At 35.1% G+C, this 11,496-nt stretch overlaps 1 protein-coding gene and 1 long non-coding RNA gene across 2 annotated transcripts; one reads left to right on the top strand and one right to left on the bottom strand.

The window, feature by feature from the left end:
* Positions 1-6,066: 6,066 nt before the first annotated feature.
* Positions 6,067-7,341, bottom strand: LOC122317257. The gene is made up of 2 exons (XR_006244406.1): positions 7,028-7,341; positions 6,067-6,929 (listed from the first exon to the last, which is right to left on the bottom strand). It is a non-coding gene; the product is annotated as an uncharacterized LOC122317257 (long non-coding RNA).
* A 307-nt stretch (positions 7,342-7,648) lies between these two features.
* LOC122316680 (glucan endo-1,3-beta-glucosidase 5-like) lies at positions 7,649-11,147 on the top strand. Its single transcript, XM_043133390.1, has 2 exons — positions 7,649-8,447; positions 9,949-11,147. The coding sequence occupies exons 1-2, from the start codon at positions 8,101-8,103 to the stop codon at positions 11,063-11,065; spliced, it is 1,464 nt and encodes a 487-aa protein (XP_042989324.1). The 5' UTR covers positions 7,649-8,100; the 3' UTR covers positions 11,066-11,147.
* Positions 11,148-11,496: the final 349 nt, after the last annotated feature.

The raw sequence follows: 11,496 nt of genomic DNA on the forward strand, positions 1-11,496 counted from the left end.
TCTTCATACAATATCATGTCATTCTTATTCATGGGAACCGGCAAGCGGAATGAAGAATCTAATAAAGATTTCAACTGTTTATTCTTCTGCCGAATTATTCCTTCCCTTGTGTGAGACTCTTGAACAATTTGTTGAAGTACAACAATTTGTTCTTTGAGCTTTTCAACTTCGTGATTTTTGGCTTGTAGCCGCTGAGAAAAAGCCACAATAGAGGAAGAGTAGCGAGTCCCAAGACTCACCAAGTCATAAATAGCATCAGAATCTGACTTATTAGTCAGATTATTATTTTCTTGCTGCAACATGGCACCAATGGTAGCTGCAGAAAGAACAGGAGGTTGAGATGCAGAATGCCTCATGGATGGATCTAGAGAAATGTTAGAAGAATGAGCCATTGAGAAAAGAATAGAAGGCTTAAAACGAGAATGCTGAAGGAATGCAGATGAGTTATAGAGATGAGATGAAAACTTGATGCGGATTAGATGAACTTCAGGACTGATTTTATAGAGATAGCATAAAGAATAAGACAAACTATTTTCTCTTCAAATCTTATTTAGTCAAAAGAAATACAAGATATGCTGGACACACATTGTCAAAAGTTTTCTTACTAAGCCAGCGAGATTAACAGTAGATTGTCCCTATTTTTCTAGTAAACGATGAACCTCTGCTGTTATCTGCCGATGTTGACCTTGTATCTGAACCCTTTCTCGTTCCAGCTCTTCTATTCGTGGTTGCAGATCATGAGCATACCAATCTGCAAATTTTTTCAACTCTTGGTTTTCTTGCTTTAGCCTTTTATTCTCACTATCCTTATTAGCAAGCTTCTGTCGTAACTCAGATATTTGCATGTTAAGATGATCAATCTCACTCACCCTCGCCATTAACCTTCGAGACATGATCGTAACAGAGGCAGCATATTGATTACTGAGCATTCTTGATTCTGCAATAATCTCAGAATCAGCCTTACTAGAAAAACGGTTCACTGCTCCTATCATGGTATTGACGGCCTCAGGAGAGAAGATTGATGATTGATGCGTCAAGGGTTCCTGATTCAAGTCTGGAACATTAGTGGAAGAGAATTGCTCAGCCATTCTATCGTTGTGGAAAAACAGAACTCAGGTCAAGAAGTGATTATTTTTTTGGCATCCGATAGATGAAAATGATCATTTTTTTATAGAAACTCGGAGCCTTCAATCCCGTTTGTCAACAACATCAGGCGATTGTTTAAATCTTCAGCCGTATTAAATTCATAGAGTTAGGCCTCGAGGCTTTGCAGCACTTGTCGGGTCACGGACGGCTCCATTTTTCAACTATCTACAGTGACTATTAAACGCATCGTTTTCTTCAGTCCATTTTCTTGTTGCGGATCCTTTTTAATGATGCCAAAAGGGGGAGAAGTGTTAGACTAGAACATTAACATTGTTTAAATTGCTAAACTTGTTATATATGCTTGGAATTATATTTATACTTTTGCTTGAAAAACTAACGCATATTTTCAGGGGGAGCTTAAGTATTAATATAGGTTTCAAGTTCTATCAAATATTTGTCATCATCAAAAAGGGGGAGATTGTTGAACTCAAGATTTCAAGTTTCATGTGATTATAAATCTACACATGGATTTTGATGATAACAAATGAATTCAAAGAATAAAGAAGTCTCAAGCTCAAGTTGTCTACACAATGGAGTCAAGCACATCAAGGAAACAAGCATGAGCAAGAAGGGAACAAGTTCACATTAAAATTATAGAGTAATGTTGTAAATCTCTTCAAAATTCGAAATTAGGATTAATGCTCAAAATTAATATTTTATCATAAAGCATTAAAATACATTTTCCACATGTGCATGAATATTTTTTGAAAATTAAATTTGAAAATTTTGAAAGATGATTGATTGTCATCTTTTGCATGTGCATGCCTTGATTAAAGGGTTGAACTTTGAAAATATTAAAGATGATTGATTGTCATCTTTCACACGTGCATGTTTTATTTGAATATTTTCAAAAGTGATTGATGCTTTTTTAGACTTATACAAAAAGTAAAAGATTAGGTTTGAATTTTTTGAAAATGAAAGTGTGCTCATTTTGTCATATGCCAAAAGTAAAAGATTAGGTTTGATTTTTTTGAAAAAGTGAATGATGTTGTCTTTGACAATTGAGAAAGAAGAACCTTTTATTTGAATTCTTTAAAAAAGTGAATGATGTTGTCTTTGACAATTGAAAAAGAAGAACCTTTTATTTGAATTTTTTGAAAAAATGAATGATGTTGTCTTTGACATGTGAATCTTTTTAAATTTGAATATAAAGTCTCATATGCCTATAAATAGATCATTTGAGAGCTTCACATTCACAACACCAAGAGCATACAACATTCATTCAAAGCTTTCATTCTCTCTTCTCTAAACATTGAGCCTTAATCCTTGTTCATTTTGAGAGATATAGCTTGCGCTGTATTGTTTTTATTTCACTCGTTGAGGAGTGTTTTCTGATAACCTACCCACTATCAGCTTTTGTATCAGAAAAAGGGTGTGTATAACCCTTGTGTGTGTAGAAAGTATTCTACACAGGGAATAGTTGAATCACCACGTGTAAGGTGATTGCAAGTGTAGAGGGTGTTCTACACGGATCCTTTGTAGCGGTGTTGTTCAAAGGTGTAATAGGTTTCTATCTCCACCTGAAGGAGGTTGAATAGTGAATTTGGGAATCCTCAAGGGGTAGCTTGAGGCGAGGACGTAGGCAGTGGGGCCGAACCTCGTTAACATACTGAGTTTGCTTCTCTCTTACCCTTACTCTTTATATTTATTGTTATTTCATATTTTGTTTATATTTTATATTATATATTTGATTTATAATTGTTATTTTTTTTAATACAACTCAATTCACCCCCCCTCTTGTGTTAGTCATCTGGGCAACAGATTAGAAAATAAAATTTATTAAAAATAGTGTCAATTTAAATTTTAAATATAAATGCATCAGCATTAGTACGCAGATTGATATATAAATTTGCTTGTATGTAGCAAAGCTCTATATATAATGGTGACTGCAGTGCCAGCATATTTTGGACATGATCATAAAATCTTTGTTTCAAAGCTAGAATCGTGCCAGCAATAACCACTCCAATTAACATCGCACCTCCGACCAAAAGAAACACTAGAGGATAAATTCAAAAGAAAAATGTTTGAGCTATAAAAAGATATTATAAAAATAAATTTATAAATTAACGTGATTTTATATGATATATTAAATTGTAAAATTATTTTTACTATAAAGTAGATCTAACATATCATATAAAATCACACAAATTTATAGATTTATTTTTATAAATTTTTTTTATGACTGCGACATTTTTCAATTTCAAATAAACAACCAAATATACACAGTAGCGCCGAGCCGAATGGATCAAGAAATTTATCTTTCAAGCTTCAAACTGTTATTATAATTAATTAATTTTTTAATATTGTATGTTTTGGTGTATAAATCAAACAAGTAATATTATAAATATGTTTTAAGGTACGAAAAAATATTATCAATATTTATCAACTCAAGGATACATGAATCGTATTTACAATAATGAAAGATCACTCTTAATATATATATTCAGCGTTTCTCTTCCAAATTTTGTAAGTGAAAAAGATAGAAAACAAATGAAAGTAAGGAAAAATATAAAAGCGAAACTCGTGAATAAAAAAAAAATAAGAATAACTGAATAAGAAAAAGCTTCAACGAGACTAAAAGCAGAATAGAAAATTATTACACGTTATCAATTTATTTTTATGAAAAATATATTCTAGGGGTTTAACTCTAATTAGGTCAAAATTTTATTTATTTTTTTCTACTTAAGAAAAATTAATTATTTTATAATATTTAGAAGTTAAGGGGACTATTTTTGATACCCAAACTAGCTTGGGTAGCATGTGACGGTGGCCCATGAATGGCCTAAGAAAGAGCTCTGTTTCATGTTTCGTACGTACCATAGGGTCTCTTCGGACAACTGGGGTAGGTTGCTAACCTGCACCAATGCAAATTCAAAGGAATGCTTGGAGTAGTTAGGGAACTCTTCGATTGACTCTCTGATGCCTATTATACTTTTAGTAAAAATATAATTGTAAGTATAATTGTGTATTAATCTATGTATTAATATAATATGATTGGTAAAAAAGAAAATTTTATTAAAAACAGTGTTAATTTAAAATTTAAGTATGAATAAATTAGTATTGGTACACAGATTAGTACGTGACTGTGCTTGTATATAGCAAAACTCATACTTTTATACTAGGTATGGGAAAACATTTTGCATCCGTCGCAAGGATGCAATGCTATTATCCTCATGCTTCGGCCAACTAGAGCATTTAATGCGACGTATCGTATCAAAAAAGAGTAGCTAATGTAATGTGGGTCTTTGACAAGCACGCCGGTAACCTCTCAACATGTGTCGGCAATGCCTACCTTTTCCACTCTTTGGATATAAATAATAGTTATTTCTCCCGTACGTCCTCAAGCTGTAACTCATAAGTACTTGGGACGTGCCTAAGACACCCATTGTGATGTTGTATATTGGAGGAAGGTTATTTATGCAACAGGAGCCTTTGAGAGTTTCATTATTTATGCAACTCTTTGTTGGAATTTCATCATTTTCTTGGATCCCCATTTTTAAGGGTCTCTTTGTTGCGCCTTGGCCTATCTAAAATCACACAAGACGATATTTAAATAATTCAGTAAATTGTCTACGTCCACTGAAGCCTCTTTTACTGAGTTTGTACGAGATTATAGTACTCAACACTTTATTTCTCACGTCCTCTCTTTCTCTTATTTTTGCCCACACTATTTACATATAAGAACTCTTATATTTATAAAAAAAGTTATCATAAACAAGTTACTAACAATCAGTCGTAATTGATGGCTAACTTTCAGTTGCAGCAGCTTTAGTTGAAAATCAATATATATGTGCAAATTTCAACATTCAATGCTGTAGGATAATGCATGTGCAGCAGCTGTGTAATCTATATATTTACACTTAGGATAGTTTTCAACACTTTGGCTAGACCGGATTGATCCTTGAACCATGGGATGAGCTTCTTGTTTTTTCTCACGAGGTTCTGGACCGAGTAGGTCTTTAGACCGAGAGACAAGCTTCTTTTTTTCCATTGGGCTGATCAACCCGCTGGGCTGAGGGGTTTTGATCCCCCTCCAAGCTCCTTTATGGAACTCGGAGTTACCTTATCTACGTCAACACGCACTGTATATGGGAGAAAACTAACAATGAATCAAAGAGCTTTAAAGTACTCGACAAGTATGATGCCGATTATGGGTTCGGACGAACAGAATTGAAAACAAAAACAACAAGAGGCCTTTCATTGTCAATAAGGAAACGGAATCGAAAGTACTGATGTGTAAGCACATATTTTACTAATAAGATTGAGAATAAAGTTGGTGGCAAATTTGTTTGAACTCGAAGGGTTATCCTTTTTCCCTTTTAAAGATAAAAGTGGAAACCCGAAACATAACGCTTTTATCATTCACGTGGCAGATTTAGAGAATGGGGGTATTGAGTTGGACGTTAACGCCAACACCTGAATGAAAAATCTAGAATAACCCCACCCATGATTATTGTAGCCAGCAGAATTGCAGTGATTTTGGTCAAAGAGTTTTTGCGGTTGTTCGATCAAATCGATAGCCGTTACTCAAAAGTGCTCATGGCCATGGGACAGACTGAAGGACAGCCATGAAATAAATTGAGCGATAAAGAAATAAAAATCTAGCCGATAACACAATTATATATTAATATATGGATTAATTTAATATAATTAATTAAAAAATATATTTTATTAAAAATAATACTAATTTAAATTTTAAATATGAAAGAATTAATATTAATATATAAATTAATATGTGACTTTAATTGTATGTAGTAAAATTCGATAATGAAAGCATGGCTTGGTAGTGAAATCTGTTTATTTATGAGCTACGCAACGCAAGCATATATCAATAATCAGTTCTTCTACAGCCAGTCGCTGCTTGCAAACTACAGGCAGTCAGCTAGCCACGTCTGTCATTATATTAAAAAAAAAAAGGCGGGAAAGATGAAATTGGTAAAATCTTATTCTTCAAGTTTCAAGAAACACTAATGTAAAAAGTATCACTCAAGCAGGAGAGAGAAGCTCTCCCATATCTCTAGAGAGAAGTCCTCCCTCCCTCTCTTCTCTCCAGCCGTTGTTCATCTTTTTTTTTAGTTTTGTTAGTTTAGGTGCTTCAAATAAGGCTTGAGTGGCTGTTTAACGGTGGCTGAAGGATTTTTTTGGTGCGTCTCTCTCGCAGTGGCCCAGTACTGAATTTGTGTGGCTGTGTGGTTGGCCACCATAGCAGATAGGGTGGCATGAGCCTTGGATTCACTGGATGCAGAGAAGCCCTATTTTCATCAAGAAAAACAGAGACAAGCTAGCTCATGTAAATATACTTCCTAAATGAGCCCACCACCATGGAGAAGAATGGCAACATGAGCAGGAAAATAGAGTCAAACTGAAGCTTACTACCAACAAAACGATTTAATTCGGATTTAAAAAAAAAAAAAATTTCCTGAGATTTGCTAAATATGAGATGGCATCTAAAGATTGAACTCCAAGACTGCATATTTGGTCTAAACAAGAGATCAATGAAGCTGTTGATGAGCTCCTAGCATCAAAGAAATCGAGCTGAATCTGTAAGAAAAAAAGACATTTGAATCGAAAATTCATAGCAGTATGCTCTTACTGTTTAAAGAAAGCTACAGGACTTGAACCATGTCAAAGAAATATGAATACGAAGTGATACTTGGAGTCCACTCGTTTTGGGGCAACCATTGCAGGAGCTACAACTGACCCACAGAACATCACTACCCGTATCAATCTGCACATAGAATTCTCTTGAAGGATTACCCAAATGCACTTTTGTAAAATAAAGCCTGCAAAAGATCAACAACTCAATCCTCAAAATTAGAGAGAAAACACTGAAAGCTGAAGGCGAAGCAAAATTAAGCCAAATAAAAATGAAAATAGGTACCTAAAGTCCATGCATTCTTGGACCACTACTAACGAAGACACAAAAGAGAGGGAAGGAAGGGTTTTTTGAAATAAAGATAAGGGTCTTTAGAATCAGAGAGAAGGAGGAAAGGAAACGTAAAAAGTAAAAACGGTGCCATATGATTTTTTCCATGTCAGCGTCGTTTGCACGGCGCTTGCATAATCCGACTGCATTCAACGTTTTCCATCAACAATACCATGCATAGACTTCATATAATTTTGAAAAATCTGTTTTGACTCTGTAGCATAACTTCCTCCATAGCCTTTTCCAGTTAAGAGCTTACTTTTCAGAACAGTAGTAATTGTTTGGTTTGTGAGAGGAATATTTTAGATGTAAAGGAGATTTTATAAGAATAAATTTATAAAGAGAAATATTATATACTATATTATTATTTTATTTATATTTTATTATAAATAATGTGATATATTTATTATTATTTAATTATAAAAAAAATATAATAAATAATTAATTAATAATAATAAATATGTTATATCTTATTTAATAAAATATAAATATAATACCTTATTTAGTAAAATATAAATACGGTGATAATATGATGCATAAAATTTTTCTGTATAAATTTATTGTTATCTCGTCCAGAAGGTTTCTGGCTTCTGAGGTTACGAGTATCTCATATCTGGGCTCTGCCGCTTTTTACTTTTTGACTGGCTCTGATTACGAACGCTTGCTTTAATTATTATATGACTTTATTTTGTTTCCTACGCAACTTTTCCCAAGTTCCTCATCTTGCTTTATTGAACTTTTTCTTTCTAGGTTTCTGTTTCTTGATTTCCTTATTGATCACTCTCTAGCTACTTGGTCGAAAGCTTTATTACACAGTAAGGAATTTTTAATTCTTCTTTGGCATTTCTCTACGTTGTTCCCCAGCTCTCTACCCCCTCTGACTCGTTGTTGGATAAACCAAGCTTTGGTCTCAAATCCACGCATTAAAGCTGACCCCATTCTTTAAATTCAGTATCTATTCATTAGACCCATTTATCCTTGAGTTGGGCATCCAAGCATAATCTAGAGAGTGTATCCGCGAAGGGATTATGGGGTGGTTGAAAGGTATGGATTTCGCTGCTGCCCTTTTCTTGTTATTTGCTGTGCTTTTGTTGGATTCAGCAAGTGGAATTGGAGTTAATTGGGGAACCCAGGTAAAGCACCCTCTACCACCTGCAACCGTGGTGAAGATGCTTAAGGAAAATGGTTTTCAGAAGGTTAAGCTCTTCGATGCCGATTCCAAAATTTTGAATGCTCTGAGAAATTCAGGGATTCAGGTGATGGTGGGTATTCCAAACGACATGCTTTCTACTTTGGCTAATAGTGTGCAAGCAGCTGAGAAATGGGTTGCCAAGAATGTATCGGCACACGTCTCTTCCAATGGCGTAGACATCAGGTGAATCCTTTCCCACTTTTCTTATTGCAACGCCACGGTTTTAAACTTCTACCATAGATATCCAAAAAGAATAACTTGGAATCTAAACTGCAGTTTATGTGCACATTTGACAAAGTTGCAGTACTTATTGTTCTCTTACTTAATAATGGATTCTGATCATTTCCCTTGTGGTATGCAGAACTGGATCTGATGGCTGTAATACTATTTCTACTATTTGCATAATCTTTTAGGGGGGCGACGAAATGCTTGAAAAGTGTTTTTATAATACAGAATTCGTGTTGCAGAAGAAATTGTAATTCGCGAACATAAAAGATATTGCAGATCTACACAACTCCACGTACTGTGGTCAGATTGCTAAAACTTTTAATCCGTAAACATACAGAAAACATCTTGCAAGTGTCTGTTTCTGTGTCCTGTTTTTTCCTGAACCAAACAATGAAACAAACCGCTGAGAACAAAATTTTGTAGGGCCCTTGGCTCCTGCTAGTAAGCCCATGTGCTCTTAAGATTCCCGTTAAGCGTGGAGTGCATTCATCCTCACTTTTAACAAATTGTCAATTATCCTGCATGGCAATTATATTACATTTTCATCTCTATTTTCGGGAATACTGAATCTTCTGAAAGAAATTTAGGTAGACTTGCGGCACAAGCAGGCAATGCAGGGTCTGACTGGGTAGACCAACGGCTTTCTGTTGCCTAAGTTCATAAAATTTCATGTCACTTTACTGTTTAAAGAAGATTTATGTACCTTTATTTTGCGTCTCAACAGCCTTTTCTAGGACCTTTACACCGAACCAAAAAAACTATGTGACCTGACTCTAATGGACACTTCAGCGCTACTTTTTAATAGGTTACAGGGTTTTGATCCTAATTACTTGTCAGTGGCCACCTTGTTTTTGTTTTCCTTTCTCAATTGGTGAACAACTTGCTTGTGATGAGGATTAACCTACATTTTCTTACCCCAACAGGAGTAAATGGCTCTCATTTTTGGTTTGTTGCTGAAGAATTGGGATTTATATTCGCAGATGTGACATACATCCAAATGATTTTGAGTGTGCTTCCAAACCCCAAACCACATAAGCATCCTTACTGCAAGATTTCTATCACTTGATTTTCACATTGTTGTCATGATAGAGTAAATTATCTCCTTCTCAAGTCATTGTGAAGTCATGATTATATATGCCTGATTTTACATAAACATCAATATTCAGCTGTTTTGCCTAATGTTGTAATAATGTATGGCCCATCTGATATAGGAGACGAATAACTTTTATGAAACTCAGTATAAAACTTTGGGGAAATGCATTCTTGTAAGAATAGGATTTGCATACAGAGTAGTTTCGTAAATAACCTCTACAGGACTGTAAAAGCATCAAGAGAAGTTAGAGGCAAAGGCAACCCATTTCTTGTTGTCTTCGTTCTTCTATCGGCTTGTCTTGTTTCATCTAGTGTGCGGTCTATATTTTTCTGTTGGATTTACTTTTCATATATTCTCTCCAAGGTACGTTGCAGTTGGGAATGAGCCATTCTTGTCAACCTACAATGGAAGCTTTGAAGGATTAACTCTTCCGGCCCTTCAAAATATCCAGGCAGCCCTGGTAAAAGCTGGTTTGAGCAGTCAGGTTAAAGTCACTGTGCCCCTGAATGCTGATATATACGAGAGTCCAACTAATATCCCTTCTAAAGGTGATCTTCGTGCAAACATCCGTGATAACATGGTGCAAATCATTAAGTTCTTGAACGACAATGGATCTCCTTTTACTGTCAACATATACCCCTTTATCAGCCTCTATGGCCATCCCGATTTCCCTTTTGACTATGCTTTCTTCAACGGCTATTCATCTCCCATAAATGATGAGGGAAGAATCTATCAAGACATGTTTAGTGCCAATTATGATACCCTGGTATGGACCTTACAGAAAAATGGCTATGGAAACATGTCCATTATAGTTGGAGAAATTGGATGGCCTACTGATGGAGATCAAAATGCAAACATACAAAATGCTCAGAGGTTCAACCAAGGCTTCATGTCTCGTTATATATCTGGGCAGGGAACTCCGATGAGATCCGGCCCCCTAGATGCATACATATTCGGCCTCATAGATGAAGATGGCAAAAGCATTCAGCCAGGAAATTTTGAACGCCATTGGGGGCTGTTTTTCTTCGATGGAAAACCCAAATATCATCTTAACCTTACGGCCAACTCGAACGGATTGGTAGCAGCAAGTAATGTAAAATATCTGGCCCCGCGATGGTGTGTCCTGTCATCCTCTGCTAGTCTTGATGACCCGCAAGTTGGGCCTAGCGTCACTTACGCTTGTGAAAATGCTGATTGCACTAGTCTTGGATATGGGACTTCATGTGGAAATTTGGATTCTCGGGGAAACATCTCTTATGCATTTAACAGTTACTATCAGATGCAGAATCAGCTTGAGACCGCCTGCAAGTTTCCAAATCTTTCGGTTCTTACTCACACAGATCCATCATCATCATCTGGTGATTGCAAATTTAGGATCATGATTGATACGCCTGTGTTAGTGGGGAGTAGCGTTGGATCGCTTCAAAAGTCTGTTAGCTTTTTGCTGTTTCTGTTCTTGTTTGTCTCTACAATTATGTGATTTTGCGGATACGTTGCACACTACTGGCTTAAATTTGTTTTATTTGTATATATTGAAACGTTATCCGAGATGTTTGAGATTATATCTTCCAGTTAGCAGTCGAGAGATATTAAACCGTTTGTGCCAACCAAAATTGGATATATACCTCAGTAATATTACATACAATCGTAAAATGTATAAGCGTTAATTGTTTTGAAAAAGAGTTTGATTTACTATTAAAAAAATTATTTATTTATTTTCTATGGGTCTCGTATTTATTCACTTTATGGATCTCATATTTATTCACTTTTTTTAACATAATTAGACGTTTGCATACTCACAATTATAAGTATCATTTATATATATATACATGATCCATGAGATTTATATGGTGCTTGTTGAACCCAAGGTTTCAAGATTTATGTAATTATATATCTACACATAGATTTTGA

This window comes from Carya illinoinensis, chromosome 7, assembly GCF_018687715.1.
Source record: "Carya illinoinensis cultivar Pawnee chromosome 7, C.illinoinensisPawnee_v1, whole genome shotgun sequence".
Taxonomy (NCBI): Eukaryota; Viridiplantae; Streptophyta; class Magnoliopsida; order Fagales; family Juglandaceae; genus Carya; species Carya illinoinensis.